Here is a 19238-nt window from a genome sequence, read left to right as displayed (position 1 = left end):
TTTTTTTTATGCAGCCTAACTTTTGGAATTTAGTCCAAAAATCATGAAAGTTTTTTTCTTATAAGTATTTGAAAAAGTTGATATATACCTTAAATAAATGCCTCTTTGAACTGAACACCCTTTCCTAAATTAGAATCCATTTTATATATATTGAAACATTACAGCCACAAACTTTATATGTTGTCTTTCACAATTACTGTATATAGTACTGAAATATATATTTTAGAAACAAAAAGAAACATTTCTCATGAAAAAAATAAAGTTGAGGTGGAGATGTTACTCTTGGTATCTGCTTTCTTGGCAGGTGTTGCACTTGTGATTGTTGTTGAAGTGTTTATCGTATATCGATGGTTTAGATCACTTCCAAATGAGGAGCCCAAACTTTTTCCAGTACATAAACCTGTTACTAATCCCAAGGTATATATGTGTTTTTTATGTATAAAATTTAGGTGTCAGCCTGTGCAAATGACAAATGACAAATAGGCTAAGTTTTTCTGTGACTGAAAATACTGAACAAAGCCGAAACTTAGTTTTCCAAAAAAGTCTTATTTGTTTTTGTTTGAATATTAGTACATCATTACAAAGATTGACATCAATTGTATTATAAAAGTTAATGAAGCCATTGCGGTGCTCTAATAAGTTAACTGTCATCTCCCATACATGTAACTAGGTACCACGTAGGACCACAATAAGACTAATTTCCTAAAGCCAGGTCAACCAACCTGTTTCAGAAAAACAGGTTGATTAAATCATCAAGATTTCAATGATGAATCTTTCAAATTGTTTTTCTGCCTAATTAAATTTTCCATGTGTTTATCGACTAATTAATCAGTATTTAGTTCCAGCTCAAAATTGTGACTTAGATGTAGGCAAGTTTTGCGACATTAAAATTTCATTAAAAAATTTAGTTAGGGCATGATTTTTGACTTACTGGGACTTTAAAACACCATGAGGTGTGTGGCAACGTAAACTTGTTTACCATTATCCTTAGGTGAATTTAGGGTGAACAAAGGCCTGTTTCCCTCAAATGACATTTTTTTTTGGCCTGCGAGATTGCATTTTTCTTGGGACAATCCTTATGGACTTGTAGTGAAGTGGGGTCTCTTAATAAAACTAATCAAGTTTTTTACAATGTCATGGATGCTGAATATTTTAGTCAAATAGAGTGATTAGATGTTGTCAAAATTTTGAGTTAATGAGAGATTTTCAGGGTGGGTGTCTTTTTATGGAATATGCAGGGAAACTTGAAACTTACAACATGACTTTATTTCATTAAGAGGGTAAATTACTGTCCAAGTGAAAATGATCAAACATAAGGGGGGGGGGGGGGGTAGGGCAGAAAAATGTCAGTTTGGGATGGAAAGAAACAAAAATTGTCAGCAACATTGAAAATCCTATGATAGCTTCAGATTCGTATGTGTATACATATTATAATGATTTGCCAAGCACTCTTAATAAATACTCAAACATGTCTCCTTAACTGAAACTTTGAACATGCGCAATCGAAAGTTAAATCTTTTAATAACATTTTATGGATATTGAAATACTTTAGTGTAACAATGCATCTCAAACAGAGTAAAAAAAAAGATACAAGTCTCTTAAGTGTGCCAGTATGTCACAACATTTAATGAGTGTTAATGCTGGCATGCTATCAGTATCAATCAGTTTTCCTTTTTCTACAGGACATAGCAGAATACTGCGGGATCGAAGGTGCAACAGAGAGTGAAACTTGTATGTTCCTGAATCTCACATTTCAGTTTTTGTGGAAGGAGTGGAGGGACTCTCCTAAAACTAGAAACTTTTTTATACGTAAGATGAACCTGGAGTTTCAAGAAATGCTTCTTAACAAAGCTGCTGGCAAGCTTATGGAACAGATAACCGTCAGTGATTACTATCTAGGAGATTCTTTACCTGTTATAAAAAGTATATTACTTTTTTTTAATTTACTAATTTCTTTTTGTGTTTCAAATACAAAAGACCTGATTCACATAATATGCAGCACTTACTGCATAATGGTATTATAATAATAGAAATACTGCCAACTCTAAGCAGTCTTGCCAGCGTTAAACGTATGAATAATCTTTTACATCTCGGCTTTATCACAGCTCATTCCACTAGGAGTTTTTGAGTTTTCCCAGTTTTGCAAAACCATAATATCTACACTTTTTAACAACAGCAAAAAAAACAAAGAGCTGTGCTGCAGCTTTAACTAGTGAGTGTTGTGGCTTTCGCTTGTCCTTTTTTTTTTTACTTTTACAGGATCGTTACGACACCCCTTACCCTTACAAACCTGTCTCTGTTTCATTGACATTTTAAGATGAGGGCAATTATTTACTCCTACTTAAGAATTAACTTGATTAAAATGATTAATTAATGAACAATTGAAAAACATCACTCTTTTTTTGTTATTCAAAACATCATTATCACTTGCACTTTAACACTATTAACACCAGGTTTTTTTAGTCTAGTGTAAAGTGCCCACAAGCCATAAATGCAAAACTACTTTGGTGATTTTCCAATTTCCTTCAGTAATGGTTAAGAAATTTGCATTCCATAACCATTACTGATGATATTAATTCATGGTGGGCAAAAAGAAACGTTCTTCCAAAAATATTAATGTTTGAGTAAATATTGTCAAAAAAATATTAAATGTTTAGAATATGACATTTGAGATATTTGAAGTAATTATGCACATAGTTACAGAGAGTTCATTATATAGGATAATTTCCATTATATATATTTTGGCTTGTAAATAATATCTATTAAGGATTATGATTTACAAAAACTTTAATCTTGTCACTTTTATAATCTTCTCTATTGTTTTTATTAAACGGTTTACTGATGTGTAGAAGCGACAATTATGAAAATAGATGCTCGTAACTCTTCACAAGTTCCCAGAGAAATTGACATTGCTGTAGATATTGAATATTCTGGTGGGTTTATCATATCACTGGATGTTGATCTAATATTTGGAAAGTCTGCACATTTCACTGTTAAGTTGAATTCACTGGTTGGTCGTTTGCGACTTCAATTTACCAGAAATCCTTGCACACATTGGTCTTTTTCCTTTTACGAGGTAAGTAATTTAAATTGTGAAACAATGAATACTGTAAGTTAGGTTGTGGCTATGCAGTAAATTAATTTTGCATTTCTCTTGCATTTTTATACACATTTCAATAATTAATTCGTTTGAAATTTATAATATAATTATTTTTACTTTTTTGTCTTTCTACTTTTTAGGAATTGTATACATTTGGACTCGATGTTTTGTTAAAGCTTAGTTTTTCACTTTCTAGGATCCACTCATGGACATAAAAGTAGAGTCCAACTTTCAGGGGAAAAATTTACCAAAATTAACATCATTCATTCATAATCAAATACGACGCTCTGTGAAAAAGAAACACACTTTCCCAAGATACAAAGTTCGATATAAACCATTTTTTCTTCAAGAAAAGCCACAAGATGGAAAAAACGAGGTTTGATTTTTAACATGTTCTAGCATTTAATTGCATGCGAAACATGCTCAGGGGATTTTTTGTTCACAAACTATTTCCAATGGTGTTTTTTTAGAATCATATTCTATGTATACTCTGTTGCAGTTGTTAAACTGTTTGAAAATGTTCCTACATATAACATTCACCTAGTAACGATCATGTGCCTGTTTGATAAATTGACAATTTATTATCAAGTTATTGATGTAAAAGCTTTCTATTTAAAGAGGTGATTAAAGATTTAAGACGAAAACAGTCAACATTTTACTTTTAAATGTTTATATTTCAAATCTGTAGTGTTGCTCTGGAATTTTATTGCTAGGTATATTTTAGTTTTGACACACTTGTATGGAATAAAAAAACCCAATCAAATATAAAACGGTATGTACTAATAAAATGTTTTTTAGGTATTTGTTCACAACAGTCTTGTCACTGTTGGCAAATTAGATGTCGAAATTGTAGAATGCACGAGAATTCCGCAACTACCCAAAGGATCGCATATATATTGCAGTTTGTCTCTTGACTCTTTACCCTGGAAAGAAGATATGCCTATGAGAAGATCTCTATGGCCAGTTCATGAGGTTGACTTTTTATGTTTTGTAAAAATTTAAATACTTCAGCAAACAGCACTGCCATATGCCTTACTTTATGTTCAGGTTGGGAATATTTTTCCTTTTTTGTTTCTTTTACAAACGAGTTGGTCAGCATTTTATTACCTTACTACCTTATAGGCTGTGCTGGAGTATTACCATGCCTTAATTTCATGTTTAATACACATTTTGAAAAACTGTCCTGGTTGACATTTGTACATAGAAAATAGGCTAATGTGTTTTTTTCTATCTTCATTTTTTTACATCTTAGTTTTACATTGGCTAATAAAGGTCATCTGAATTGTATTTTTTGTAAATATTATAATTTTGTCAGTTTGATATTACAAGTGAGCAGTCACCATCAGGCGTAAGAGTTACTTCTTGTCGTAACATGTTATAATTTCGTTGGCTATTGTGGAAAAAATTTTCTTTTTATATTACTAATTTCCTATAATAGGGTATTATTCAGACAAGAATCCTTATTTTTCTTTTATCAGCTTTTTAAAGTTGATATTATTTTTATCTCTAAGGTACTGATCTGTCGTGCTCTCTCTGGGGCTATTGGAATTAGTTTTGATCGTGGTTTTGAAATGGTAGATGAGGAGAAGCGTGAAGTCATTTACATCAAGACAGTCAATCCGAACTCACCAGCCAGTCAGGTTGACATTCAACGAGGCGATATTTTGATAAGTGTAAACAATGTTGATGTCACATCAATAAAACAAGCAGGTCGACTTGTCAAGAATGCTGGCAACAAGTTAGTAAATTCACATCATGTTAATTATTTTTTACCTTCCCTCATAACCCAAGACAGTTTTTTCAGCTAATATTACTTCTATAACAAAGACCTGGGAACCCCTAATATTGAGATTGACGTTAAAATTATGGTGTTAGAAATTCAATTAGCCTCGATAACTTTTACTTTTGTGATTGTTTATCTGTCTAAATACTTGGAAAATCATTTTTTGTCAATCAAAAGTGACAAGAACTGTTTTAGTGGCAAAAAAATTATTGTAATAAAATTTAGGCACAATTTATTGCGATTTATCTTGAAATACTTTGTAATTGTAAAACAATCTATAATGTTGCAAAAACCTGAAAGATTTTTTTAAGGTCAATATTAAGTTTTTGTATATAAAGATGTGAAGTGAAGAGGGCAGCGATCCTCCTATGCTATCACAATTGCATGACACTCCTTCTTCGCCTGGGAATTGCAACCCTATGAGATTTAAAAAAAAGTCTACCCCCTCATTAAGAACTAAAGGAAAAGAGTTCTTTTATTGGAGAAACACCAACAATTAAATTTTTATTGGGGAAAATTTTTCATTTTTTGTATTATTTATTGTATTTGTATTGCAAATCTAAAGTAAATACATTGTTTTGCTCTAGGTTCACATTTAAACTACAACGCCCTCCACCAGACTCTGAAAAAGAAGTGAGTGCAGCTGCTTCTATTGTGGAAGACCAGGAAGATGCTAATAATAAGAAACAGAGTTATGATGAAGCTGAAAATGGTTTTGATGATAACAGTATAGCACTTCATGAAGAAGACAGTGAGAATGAAGAATTTGTGAACATCTTTCTAGATGAAATCGAAAAAGAATTAATGGATGATGCAAAAACTCGAAAATTTGTGCATGACTATAAAGAAATGAAACGGAAATCAATGATTGATCAAAATGATACTGCTATATTTAGCACAGAGGACTCTGCAAGCAATCCCGGAAGTAGTAGCTCTGTGAGCGAGGAAAATGAGTATAAATTGGTTGAAAACAAGAATTGCAGAAATTCTTTTACAGAAGATGTGGCGGAGAAGAAACCGCCAAGACGTACAAAGTCTTTTCCATTTAAATTTATGAGAAATAAGAGTAAAGTCACAAAGTCTGTTTCCAACAACATGTTAAATAAAAAATCAAACAATGCAAGTGAAACAAAGCTGCTTTCCTCGTTAAAGCATCCTTTAGAAAATAATGATAATGTTGTTAATAAAAAAAAGCATGTCACTTTAGCGGATGTAAATGAAACTTTCGATGTATCAACAGATGAAATTAATTTTACATTTGACGAAAAAAAAGAAGCTTTAGGTGTTTTTGATAGTACAGAAATAAGCGCAAGTCTACATAGTGCAGACGGTGAATGGGATAATATTTCACATAATAATTTTGAACCTGGCACTGAGAGAGTGTTGGAAACTGAAGAGGAGGTAACAGGACAGCGAACATCACTCGCAAGTGCTAATCAGGTAAAAATCATTGTCCCATTATATGTTTTAAAAGGGTATTATTTTTATAGGATAGCGAAGAATCATGGAAAAGTCACAGAGTTTGTTTTAACCTGGAAAAAGTCATAAAAAAATATTTGAAAAAGAAGTCATTGAAAATTTATGCGTGTTCTTGCATCAATGTTTTTTTTCCAGCCTGTTTTTTGTTTCATTTATTGCCATCAACGTTATATAAATATTTCTGTAGCCACCCTATCATGCGTTCAGTATATAGTCTTATAGCTCTGTATTTGTTGTAATTGATTTTGACTCGATTATTACATTCACATATAATTTAAATTTTCAAACAAATTTTAGGAACCTGTGTGGAACGAAATTTTTTCCTTTGACGTTGAAAAAGAACAAAAGTTTTTAAACATTTGTGTTTGGGGCAGGTGTGAGATGGCATTTGAAAAAGACGCTCTACTAGGTTATGTAAGAATAAATTTTAATTATTTTACTCAATCTTTCTTTATTTTTGTTTTATCCATTTTAACTTCTCCTGGTGAACAAAACTCTACCCTCTCTTTATATTAAAGAAATTTAGCTATTTCCTCTTCCCAACCCTTCGAGGAAGCGAGCCGTCTCCATTGATAATAAATAATCAGAAAGAATGTCTGGAAATTTAAAAGTAAACAGTTGTTATTATTTCACGTTAGGTTTCCATACCTTTGATGGAACTGGCTGTCGAATGTTTATCAACGTCCGGTAGGAAGAGTATTCAAACCTTCTTTTTAGCGGCTACTGCAAATAGAATTGCTGTGAAGTGAGTACAAAACACGTAGTTTTCTCAAAAGAGAAAGGGAGCAATCTTTTTATATATTCTATCTGGTTTGGCAATAGTTAAGTCTGGTAGAATAATGATTTTTTATCAGAACTTCTCTCGAAGTCGACAGATGACATAGCGGGAATTATTTAGGAAGGACTAACTCCCCAGTGATTTTCTATTTCAAAAGCTAAATATTTGAAGTACTGTTCTTAGGTTGTTAAATTACATCAGTAAGTCCGGATGTGCATAGCTTTTGTATGCTTCTATATGAATTAAATCACCTCTTATTGACAGAGATAAGAATAATAGGTAATCATGACTATGAAACAACTTTGCTTTCTGAAACAAAAATTGTTTTAAGTGTGATGATGATTTATATTTTATGTTGTTAGTTTTACTAGTCTCGAATGGTGTGCCCTTACAAAGGTGTTTCTCGAATGTTTAAATTCACCATTTGACCTACAAAATTTTTTCCAACTAAATAACAACTAAGACTAATGAAAGAGCTAGCGATCTATTTAAAAGTAGTAAGATAGCTGATATGCTACACAGTTCATGTGAGTTATTCTTCTTACTAGTCGTGCATACTTGCGCACCATGATGCCTGGTTTGAATCTGGGTTGCTGTAATGGTGATATCACGTTAGCGTACAAGTATATAACAGCTGTCCCTGAGGCTGAACTTGAATCAGAAGAAATGAAACTTTTAGAGGAGCAACTAGAGAAAAAGGTGAATGAATTTATTTATTTTACTTTAAATGTTTTTAGTTGTGACGATTTTTTGTTTTTCTAGAAAGTTTAAATGACTATAATTGCAAGTGAACTTTGAACAAAACGCCTGCAGTTGTAACGTTGTAGGCACTTATCCCACTGCCAAATTTTTAATGATGTTTGCGATTATGTTAATTAGATTGTTTGATTATGACGTGTATGCATGTTATTGTTGAATAACAACAAAATGATGGTATTGTTATCTTTAGGAGATTGACAAGGAAGCTAAAGAGCTGGAAGAGCGAGATAAAACTGATGAAAAGTACGTGTGCCGATACATTGTGTCCATCTTCTCTTCATGTTACGTTTAAGGTCATTCCATAACTTGCTCTCAATTTTACATCTTTTTAAAAGCGAATTCCACGAGGAAGAATGGTCATAAGGCATTTGTTAAATACACTCACTTAAGAACAGACTTTATTTGTTGTTTAATTCATCATGCTTCACTTTAGGCCACACTTACACAATTTTATTGGAACTGAATTTTACTTTCCAACGCGCTGTGACTACTGTCAAAATAAGGTACAAAAAAATATCATAGCAATTCTTTGACGTACAGCAAATTTTTTCTTTGCCTTAGTTATCGTTATAATATATTGAAATATTTTTTCTTTATACTTTTTGTTGATTAGGTATGGCGTAAGGTGGCGTTTCAATGTGGCGTTTGCGCCATGGTATGTCATAAAAGATGTATTGACAATGCACAAGCCAACACTTACTGCACGAGGTAAACGAAAATTAATTATTAGATAGGATAAATTTAAGTGTCAGGCTCTATGAGGCAATTCAAGAGAAAAACTAAATTCAGGGAAATGAATCTAATTAAAAAACGGACGAGATTTTACCACAGGTTTTCAGATGTCTTTTAAAGTCACGTGTTGCTTTCGTTAAAGGCTGGTCCTTACTTATGTAAGGTCTGTGATAGTTGTATGGCCTAAAACGTTCTGAAAATTTTCGATATTCGTCATTGTGATACTTGTTGATGTCGCAACATATGATAAGTCGGTAAGAAACTCTACAGAAATGAAGAAAATAATGTTAGAGAAAATATTTTTATGACTGGTAATTTATTTTTAATTTTTGAACCATGATTGGCAGCATATTTGATTCAGTTTTTTTAAATTTTAAATTTAAAAAATTTATTTGATAATTTCACTAAGTACATATTTAGATAAAAAAAAATCCGTTTAGATAGGCGACGACGTAAATTATGTAATGCAGACGTGCCTAAAAGAGCGACTATTAGATTTTAAATGGTATTTGCCTTGCTTAGCACTTGCATAAGTAACAGTCTTGTTGACTTACGAAGTATTGACTTTTTGTCGCTTTCGGCCATATTTACAAAATGACATAATAATAGTGTAACATTCGTGTTTTGTTCACCATTAGTCATCTTAACTTTTTCGCTATTCCCACAAACTAATTAATATATTATCTAAATACTGATAACAACGACACACAACGACATGCAATAAAAGCTAATTAAATACGTAGTCTTCTCCTAGATGAAAGCAAGTACAAACATCACTTGTGGTAATTCCATTCTATTGCGTCCCTAAAAAGACTATCCAACCGTTAAAATAAAGTAAGATTACAATAAAACATTTAAATTCAAGAAACTTAATAAATAATAAGTCATAAAAATTTACGGTCCCAATAAAACAGCGTTACAAGAATTCTCTTGAGCAGTTATTGCTTCAATTTCAGTCTTTGCCTTTTAGCTCTTAAAGTATTCATACAATAACTTGTTAAAAACGTTCTGTAGCTAAGTCGTCAATAAAAATTGATGTAAAACTGAGCAACCAATACAAAAATGTCAGACGCGGTTTTTATTCTTCTCTTAAACAGGCGTTCTTCGCGTGTGTTTGTTTGACGAATTAGAAAAAACAAACTAACAACTACGAAAAACCCTGAAAAACTAAGGCAATTTTGTGACGATTTTGGGAAATTTAAATCCAACAATATTTACTGCATGTGATGTTCTAAAATGCGCTATTTTATAAAAAGCCAGATGCTAAACTTAAAGCTGATATTGTCTTAGCAAATATAAATCTAACGCGAAAAAAGAAACAAAAATAATTTTTGTTAAAACTACTTCTTCTTCTTTTTGTTCAAGTCATGGTGTGCGCGCCAAACCTCCAATATGGCAGAAGAATGGTGCTGTACCACGTGCGAACGAGGACCAAGAATACGACGAAGAAGCTTCAAAACTTCAGGAGCAATCCACTTCCCCGCGTCCCTACTCAGTGAAGGTTCCAACATTACACGACCTGAGGCCTGGTATGAAAAACAGTGGCCGAGCCTCGCCGAATATCTTACAGAGGAGGAAGAAAATGACGAGGAGAGTGAGTTTGGATGATATTATTAAGCAAGACAAATCATGTAATAGTATACCCGAGGTAGGTTTTGTTTATACAACCACTACTCATCTACGATGTTGTATAGATAGGTGAATCTTTATCATGGCACTTCCGTATTTTTCATTCTCAGCAGAGAATGTTCACCCGGAACTCACACTACACTACGTGCGGCACGTGGTGTAGTGTCAAGGTGCTGGTTGAGTTATTGCCATCTCGTGTTAGCCTGTTAACCTTTGCTGATTGACAATTTGTAGTAAAAAGTTGTACCACATTCATTGTTGTATGTGGAAACGATAACATTCGCTCTTCAGCAAATTTGTTGTTTGTTGTTATTGCAAGTAAAACGTTTAATGAAGAAAATTTGGGTTCTTCACAAAACTTAGTTGAACAGATAAAAAAGAAAATTACGAATTTCGAATTCATTTTTCCCATCCTTATTATAAATATGACATATAAAGCAAAAAAATAATCGTAGCACCTTTACTCTCGAAAAATTATGCTGCACCTTTGTGTGTGACACAAAATCTTGATTCAATTCAAATTGCTCAAAATGAACTTGCTTTTGTTTGATATATACTACCCTAATGGTACGAGAAAAAATCTTTTGGCGACCCCAAAGCTAAGTTTTAAATTTTAAATAAAAAATTGTCTTAATGTAGGATATAGAAGATGCTGGATTGGATGATTCTATTACAACGGCCGCAGTAACTGCCAAAGAAGTAAGTTTTGTATAAAAATTCCCTTATAAATTTTTTTTAATATAATTTTTATTTTTTCTGGTTCTTCTCCCTTTTTAAATTATTATGAAGCTGGATCAGCAACAATTTTCTACAGGAAAAGAACAGTGAACTCTCTCTGTCGAACTCGCAAGGGACTCAAAAAAAATGTTCTTAAATTAAGGATTACCTGCCTAAAATGCTTGCTTAAAAGTTCATTTTTATCATGTTAAGTTCCTCTACATTGCGAAAAACTTTTACCACTTCTATTTTATTTTTTTTCAATTTACTAAAATTACCATGGTTACAATTTTTAGGCTGGACGTGAACTTTTTGCTAGCCTGGACGAAGATGACCGTCAAAGTAACATCCAAACAAAGGTGACAATCTTTTAAAATGAACACTGCTTCCTTCGTGTGGCTTGTCTAACGATCCATCAAAAAACCGTTAAAAAGGCTCGTCAAAATAACACAAGCAAATTGCAAGATTTTTTATATACGTTTTTCTTATACAAACAGTGAAATCTGTCCTGAAACTGGCTGTTCTTTTTCTAGAGCATTTTGAGCTTGATGTTTAAAATTCAGCCTGATTTTCTTATTTATTAATTTATTTTTTTATGTTTGTATGGTTTGATGCAAATTGAGCTTTTAATTATTTTCATAAACAATCGAGCCAATACCATTTTACTTAAAAGTGAGAAAAAAATGAAAAGAGCAATTGAGAAAAAGAAACGGTTCTTTAAAAACTTGTACTAGATCACCCAAAATTAAGGACACATCTTTTAGGACTGAAAACATGATAATTTTGAAATATACCAAAGATTGATGTGATAATTTGTTAGCAAAAGGTACAAAGTATTACAAAGCATTTGTTATTCCGTTCAAACACAGATCTTTCCCAACGAAATCTTTGTGTATTAGTTCTACGCCTGTTCACATCTCCATAACCTGTTAATCATAAAAACAAGTGTTTTTACTATTTCTATGCAAGGTGGATGAATTACAAATCGAAGTAACAGCTGAGAGCGTGAAGCAAACTGAGTTGAGAAAACGGATCGTGTTGTGTGACAACATGGAGCTCCAACAAAAGCTGCAATCATTATTGGTAAGTAGCTAAGCTTATATGCCCATTTGTTGTAAAGGATGAACTGTTCAAATTTGTTTTACTTTATCAACATAATGAGATCTTTGACTGCCATCTTGGCTCAGGAAAAAAACAGAATTATGATACACTAAATATAAGTTCTATGAAAACATCTTTTTAATCAGATGAAAAAGTAATACATTATGAAGACGACGTCCATGTCTTAAAAATAAAGTTTGCTAAACCATTGACTATGTTATGTAGAAGTTGACACGATAATCAAAGTATAACGACATGTAGTTTCGACCAGGTATTAATTTAGAAAATGATTAATTTTTCACATTACACTAAATTAAAGATTAGCGCCTACGTCGTTTCTTGTGTCTTGGAAGTTGTATTAACTTGTTGTCCGTCAGAAGCACGCATAATAACGTGTCATTATTATTTGTCCACTTCCCTGTCCTGAGTAACTGACCTGAGTAACCTCTACACCATGCGCTCCTTGTAGTAATGGTTTAGAAATTTATTTGAAGCTGTAATTTTTCTCTATGGTTCATGTCGAGTCATATAAAAAAATCGGTTTTCAAACTTACTTAGAGTAAAGTAACAATATATACCTCGACGTTCGTTTGTTAATTTCATGTGTTCTCTTTTTGAATGTTTTCTGAAAATTAATTTTATAAAGTGTCCAGCTCTTAGGCTACTGATCCTTCACATTGTCTATATATTTTTTTTTCAGAGGAAGTCGGAAGAGCGTGGCCAGGCTTTGGCGTTATTGATGATCCAATATTGCGCAGCTCTTAATGAATGTTTAACAGCAAACGAATCGCAACAATGCGACTTATGACTGTCGACTGATATTCCTACCCTCTCTGTATCAGTCTGCAAATTCTTCATAATTGTGTCATTTCGTCTGAGGTGTTAATAATCTTATTCTGTCATATATTGCTAAATGGTTTTCAAGGATTTTTTTATTGTACTTTGCACAATCTGAATTCTCCACATTTTATCTCATTGACATATCAGCATTGGTCTGTGAATTTTTTTTACTATCCGATACTATACTATATTTTACTATATCTGATACTGTAAGGAATTCTGATGAGGCTTTGTATTTAACGGAGACTAACCGTATTCGATGCTGTAAACCAAATCCGAGGTCAAAAGTGCGGACCGAGCTTGCAAGGTCTGTGACCTATGACTTAAACTTTGTATTTAACAGTGCAGCATCGAAGTAAGTCACTATCAGTGAAGTAAATTGCTTGTAGCGTAATGTTATTAAATTTTGTACATTCGCGTTAATGTTTTTTGTAACCCCTCTTGTCTTCACGTTGTTGTTGTTATTGTTGTTTTCTCAGAGACTAAACTATAGTGCATTTTATAATGTAAACAAAAATGATGAAAATAAGAATTTTTTATACAAAATAATAAAAGAAATTGTAAAGTTGTAGTATTATTCTGAACTTTGTTCGAAACATTTTTCATATTGGCGAAGCACTGTACTTTTTGTAAGCATGACGTCACCGGATTAAATTATTTGATAATTACCTGATCGAATGTACGATATTTGAAGCCACTGTAAACACGCCATCTGTTTGCTCACGTAGCAACACTATTATTTGAGAATCAACTAGACTACATTTAAACCCATCCTGTCATTTCTTTAAAAATTCCAGTTATAAACAAATTTAACGTAAAATTTTGGGCCATTTAAAATTGCCATATCTGGAAATTCAGTAGGAAAAGCAAGAAAATGTACTTTATCTATAACTAAATTTCTTATAAGAAAGGTGGCGGTTAGTTTTGAACCCATCCACCCAGAACTCTGAATAGTCTATCCTACCGCGCATGTCGTGGGAAGCGAAAGTTCCACGTGTTCTTTTAATAGCCAATAGTATATTGTTTTAAATGAAGCTAATTAAAAGAAAGTTTTCTTTTTTTTTAATTTTATTAACTTCCGGTTCAAATTCCAAATTTCCATCAAGTACACAGTCGATCATCTATATTTCGACAACGTCAGCTAATTTAGCGTTATTTTATATGTCTTTGACATTAACAGTCTCTACACCACGCATGTAGTTAGCGATATTTTCCTTGGATTTAAGGAAACGCGCTGCGTCTCTGACTCACACTTGAACTATCGTCATGGCAAATATAGAAGTTGACGCGAATTGTTTCGCAAAGATCATCAAATTTTAATACGAATTTGATTTTTATTGGTCAAAAATCTATATTGAAAAAACTGCATATTTTAAGAACATAATCAGACTTAGACGTCAAAGTTTAAAAGAAAATATAAGTTTCAAATGTTTCCTAGAAGTTATAAAAAAATTGCAACGGTATGTATTAAAATGGCGTAATAAATTGATTACATATCGTCCGCTTTTACGTCGATTTATTGGCATTATATTTCGAATGTTTATGTTACAAATTTTCTAGTTAAACAACTCTTGTTATTCTTATAACAATGACGTCACGAATATAAAGTGATCTGCTGATGTACGGGGTTTTGAACACCATTTTTTATATTTTTTCTCGTAAATAATTTTTTTAGTAATTTGCACAGACGGCACTAAAAACATGGGATTAATATTCGTTATTCCAGAAAAATTTCGTCACTTTTTGTCAGTCATTTGTTTGTCCAATAAATTACCTTAAACTTACAAATTTTACCGTCCTAAAGAAAAAAAACGATTGGAAGCTATATAGGTCTATTTTATCACTTTTTGCTCACACTGTGAAACTCGAAGAAACCTACAACTAAAGCTCTGTCTAGCTCTGAGAAGCCAACCCACATACTCTTCAAAGAAAAATATCATGCCGCCAACGGAGGTGATAATACTCCTCCGTCGTTATTTATGAATTGTTTTGAGAAACATATTAACTACACTGTCATCAGGGTGCTACCCCAACTTGATGCTGATGTTGGTAAGAAGCTGAATGTATAATTTTACGTAATAAAACACATTTGTTTTCAATTTAACGGCTAACCGGAAAATTGAGTCAGTTTACAACGGTTACATTGCTACAAACTGTATATTTTAAATGTCTCATTTAATTGTTGTCTGATACACGGAAAATGGGAAATGGTTTAAAAACATAAGGCAGAGAGAGGTCGAAAATTGTCAGAATCTTCTGGGTCAGTAAAGTCAGGAAATTTGACAGTGCTATCGAAAAAGTTTAAAAAAATAAAGATGATAGAAATTCTGGTCAGGGTTTCATTGTTCAAAGCAAAATTTAGAAATTTTATTCCAAAAGACACCAAGTACTTTATTGTGATCTAATAAAAATAATTATTTTTATATCTTGTAACTCCATATGTATTTTTGTGAGCCGTTGTAGTTCGCAAGAAAAATTCGGTTTTTCGGCTCAGTTAACTTGAATCCATTTTTGAACAATTTTTTAAATTTTAGACACAAATAAAGTTCTCGTTTTGTGATGTTAAAATACCGAAAGCTTCTTTACAGCTCATCATACTATCAGTTAAAGCTAATGTTTTGGGGTAAAATCAATAAATCAATAAAATATTTTGTATTAAACTTTTGCTTTCTATTAACATTTAAAGATTTTTCAAGATAAATAATTTTTAATAAATATTATAAATATGTTTATATACAAAGGTAATAATAGCTATAAATATATAGATTTTCTCACTTACATATTTTACAAATTATACAAAATAATAATTTATTCCTATATATATACAAAATATTCTATAAGATAACAAGGACTATTTTATAAACAAATTATACATATATATATTTCATTTTTTTTTTATCGTATTTGTGAATTTCTATTTCGTCGATTGAAGGTCTATTTTCTGTACTCGTATGCAACAATGACCTTCATTGTATGAATCTTCAGGTGTTTTTTATTAAAATCCTTAGAACACTTTTCGTTCATTTGTAGATAAATGATTTCTCTATAAATAGGTTTGCAATTGTGTTGGTTTTTCTCCGGGTACTTCAATGTGACGCTGGTTATCGTTTGTGGAAATCGGTTTGGATTTGCTTGTGCCACTAGTTCTGTTGGGCATAACGATCTTTTCTTTGAGAAATGCTTGATGGCTTGCACTTGAGGAGGTGGTATCTCTTTCTTATCCTTGCGCACTTTCGACTCCAAAATTAGAAAATGGTTTGACTGTAATTTATCAACAAGCTCTCGAGTGGCTTTAAGTTTTGTCTGCTTCTCGCAAGGTTGATTTGCGAAGTCTGTGAGTATTGGATTTGCCATTACTTCGTTCTATCGAGAGAAACATAACGTGTAAGGAAGGAAAACACTATAACTTTCGTGGGAAGAATGACATACAAGCCTTCATTTGATTGCTTAATTCAATAGTACCTAGCCTGTAGTCATCTTGTTACTAGAGAAACTATTTTATTTTTAAAGCTACTCGCTGATTATAATGTATTTTGTGGGTATACAAAAGGATAAACATCTCATACGAAATGGTTTTATTATCTGATACGAAGTAATCAGGTAATTTTTACTAATTATACGAAATTAAATAAAATCATTTTTATTTATGTTAATGTATGCTAAAAATACTGAATCATTTTTTTATAGATCACAAGCTATTTGCATTTTTAGGGAAATCACGCATCTGACGATGCTAATAGTGCTTTCACGTTCATGAGTGCCGGGAAAATGTGTCTACTCTGGGAAATGTTCAATGGGAATATAACGTCTGATTTTCTCTTCGTGGCACACCAGTTTGTTAAAATATTATTATTTGCCTGCAGCCTATCTACTCGTTTTTCAACAATTTTATTTGGCTTTTTGACTTGTTTTAACCTCAAAATTCAATATGAAAAGTTTTTGTGTTTGTTTGTTTGTTTGAAGAAGAAAAAAATGGAAAAATAAGTATCTAATAAGAACATATGATAAGATGAAAAGAATGTCGGAGAATATATCATAAAAACTTACCAGTAGTAAAGTGAAAACAGTGAAGACGATTGATGCACGTGTTGAAGACATCTTGTTTGATTACTTTATTATAATGTATAACTATATGTTTCACTAATGTATTTAGAAATGTGATTTGACGATCGTTCGTTCTTCTTATTTATAAGAAAACGCGTGGGTAATTATGCGAGCGAAACTCTTAAACATGCATATCGTAATTATTTTGATTGTTTTCACAACATAATCTTTACAATCGGAAACAACATCATGTATAAATTAAATCAAGTTTATATAACTAATTATGAACCGAAAATTAATTGCTTGACAAAGATGTTGCAATAATCTATGCTCGCGATACATATGCAATATGTATTTTCCCTCCAGAGGTTGTAGCTAGATCGAAAGTTTGGCTGAATCAGATTGCATAGTCTATGGAAAAAAATATCACATTTTCTTTTCCAGTTTTTATAATTACAATATTTGTCATATTTTTGGTTTACATGTTTACATATTAAAAAAAACTTATGGGATATTCAATTACTCACACCATGGAGCATTTCTGTACTGATTGCTTCCTATAAAACAAATTTGTCATTTTGTGGTCAAATGTAGATCGTCTACAAAACACAATTTGTAGTAATTCTCTATAAATTGATTTTTCCAGATAATTCCATTACTTACAGTGACGTTTAAACAAATCTTAAGTTAGCACATGAAGGAAATATTACATAATATACACGAAGTATACACGAAATTTTCTTACAATGTTTTAAATGCGACTTTAATGATTTTTAACGCATACGAGATCACCCAGGTGATTACACGTACCTAAAAGCCGAAGTGCGAGAAATTTCATTCCTGACGTTGCTTATTCGAACAGAATAATCTTAAAAGCTTTTTCTTCTTCAAGTCTCATTTCTTGCATACAGGAGAATATGTTCAAGGAAACAAGAAATCCGATAACTGTGGAGAAATTGACAAGCTGAATGCATACTGTTGTATAAATCCTTATTCAGCCTAATTTAACTGACAGACAGAAGACTAGATTCATATTCTCATGATATTTTTATTTTTTTGTCTAGTTTCATCTCAAATATTCTTATAGAGTATATTTTGTAGCGTGTGATGCAGTTGGGTTTTCGAAGGATTCGCTAAATATTTCTGCGCACCAAGAATACTTTTTTTGCATGAGCGTCAGATTTTCCCCAAATACCAGAACAAATATCAGAACAAAAAAAAAGAAAAGCTTCAGACTCAAATTATTATTTTCATAACTAAGAACAAAGTCAGTCTAAATCTTGCCACAAAATAAGAACAATCCAGGTTATAATTTACTTTCAATTATGAAGCTAACTTGTGGTCCTTTTTGTTTCTCTGTTTCCATTGTTCATAAACACAATGGTAGAGCTCCATTTAGCGATATTAACACCCATCAAGTGTATCACTGAAGTTAACATGGGGATTTTCATCCAACGACATTGAGCGGAAAATGTGCGTAATTCATTACTTTTTGTTTACACTTAAATTATCACAAGGCGCATGTTCTTTTATTTCGAAGCAAAACTTCAGCCATCACGTAAAAAAGAATGCTTTCTAAATTTTATCCAAAATTATTTGCAAGGTTGATTTGAGCTGAAAGAAAATGGCTAGTGGGGAATTTTTTTTATAAATTATGTCTTGTACTGAAACCTGAAACGGCGATGATGATACAGAAGTTGCAACGATTCTGCTTTTAGCATCAACGTTCCTAATTAAGTGCATTCTATATATATATATAAATAGGATTGTTCAAATCTCGGCATTTATTTTTATCTATTTAATCAAAATAATTATAAATGTGCATAAATTATAGCTGCATGCATTAATTATTATACCGATTCCGAAGCTCGGTATCACAATTCTGGGTTTTTCCGACCGTCTTAAAAACACGGAAGTTCTAAGTTTGGTGATATTACTCATATAATTCGTGTTACTAGGATCCACTGGTACAATATGTTGAGGGGTAATATCAAATAACGTAATAAAATACCTTTCCCATGACACTATTAAAGTGAAATGTGGAACCACAATTTGCATTAAACTTTACCCATCCTTGCGACCGTTGTACACTATTATTTTTAGTAGTACTGTTTAATTAGAACGGTATGTGTCAAAATATGATTCAGATGCTTTCTCTTTCTAGTTTTTTTTTTAGCTTATTTCGACTAATTTTAAGTTCTAGTAACTTTCATAAGGATCGATTGAATAAGTGGAAAGTTATTTAGATATTACACACAAAAGGACATCGTGTATGC

At 32.0% G+C, this 19238-nt stretch overlaps 2 protein-coding genes across 3 annotated transcripts; one reads left to right on the top strand and one right to left on the bottom strand.

Annotated features, from left to right (window-relative positions):
* The first annotated feature begins 214 nt into the window (after positions 1 to 214).
* On the top strand, positions 215 to 13483 carry LOC130654916 (PDZ domain-containing protein 8-like). 2 transcript variants are annotated; one of them, XM_057457570.1, is made up of 18 exons: positions 215 to 417; positions 1683 to 1923; positions 2850 to 3076; positions 3297 to 3476; positions 3899 to 4072; positions 4612 to 4838; positions 5471 to 6323; positions 6660 to 6776; positions 7001 to 7107; positions 7689 to 7839; positions 8090 to 8142; positions 8333 to 8402; positions 8513 to 8607; positions 9997 to 10279; positions 10900 to 10959; positions 11274 to 11336; positions 11947 to 12060; positions 12779 to 13483. In XM_057457570.1, the coding sequence occupies exons 1-18, from the start codon at positions 274 to 276 to the stop codon at positions 12884 to 12886; spliced, it is 3267 nt and encodes a 1088-aa protein (XP_057313553.1). In that variant the 5' UTR covers positions 215 to 273; the 3' UTR covers positions 12887 to 13483. The 2 variants fall into 2 exon arrangements, with proteins under 2 accessions (XP_057313553.1, XP_057313554.1); XM_057457571.1 differs by lacking the exons at positions 8333 to 8402; positions 10900 to 10959; positions 11274 to 11336; positions 11947 to 12060; positions 12779 to 13483 and having other exon boundaries at positions 9997 to 10268.
* A 2176-nt stretch (positions 13484 to 15659) lies between these two features.
* On the bottom strand, positions 15660 to 17190 carry LOC130654932 (uncharacterized). The gene is made up of 2 exons (XM_057457585.1): positions 16966 to 17190; positions 15660 to 16281 (listed from the first exon to the last, which is right to left on the bottom strand). Exons 1-2 carry the CDS (start codon positions 17014 to 17016, stop codon positions 15853 to 15855), a joined length of 480 nt encoding a protein of 159 aa, XP_057313568.1. The 5' UTR covers positions 17017 to 17190; the 3' UTR covers positions 15660 to 15852.
* Positions 17191 to 19238: the final 2048 nt, after the last annotated feature.

Source organism: Hydractinia symbiolongicarpus, chromosome 8 (assembly GCF_029227915.1).
Source record: "Hydractinia symbiolongicarpus strain clone_291-10 chromosome 8, HSymV2.1, whole genome shotgun sequence".
NCBI classification, from domain to species: domain Eukaryota; kingdom Metazoa; phylum Cnidaria; class Hydrozoa; order Anthoathecata; family Hydractiniidae; genus Hydractinia; species Hydractinia symbiolongicarpus.
The sequence above is the reverse complement of the archived record's forward strand: the minus strand, read 5'-3'. Positions and strand labels throughout refer to the sequence as shown.

Bases quoted from the DNA above. Each gene is read 5' to 3' on its own strand.
- LOC130654916 (XM_057457570.1), top strand. From the start codon at position 274: ATGTTACTCTTGGTATCTGCTTTCTTGGCAGGTGTTGCACTTGTGATT. The intron at 1,924-2,849 runs GTATATTACTTT...ACTGATGTGTAG, and splicing joins TTCTTTACCTGTTATAAAAA to AAGCGACAATTATGAAAATA. The intron at 7,108-7,688 runs GTGAGTACAAAA...TCTTCTTACTAG, and splicing joins GCAAATAGAATTGCTGTGAA to TCGTGCATACTTGCGCACCA.
- LOC130654932 (XM_057457585.1), bottom strand. From the start codon at position 17,016: ATGTCTTCAACACGTGCATCAATCGTCTTCACTGTTTTCACTTTACTA. The intron at 16,282-16,965 runs GTAAGTTTTTAT...TTCTCTCGATAG, and splicing joins CTGTTTTCACTTTACTACTG to AACGAAGTAATGGCAAATCC.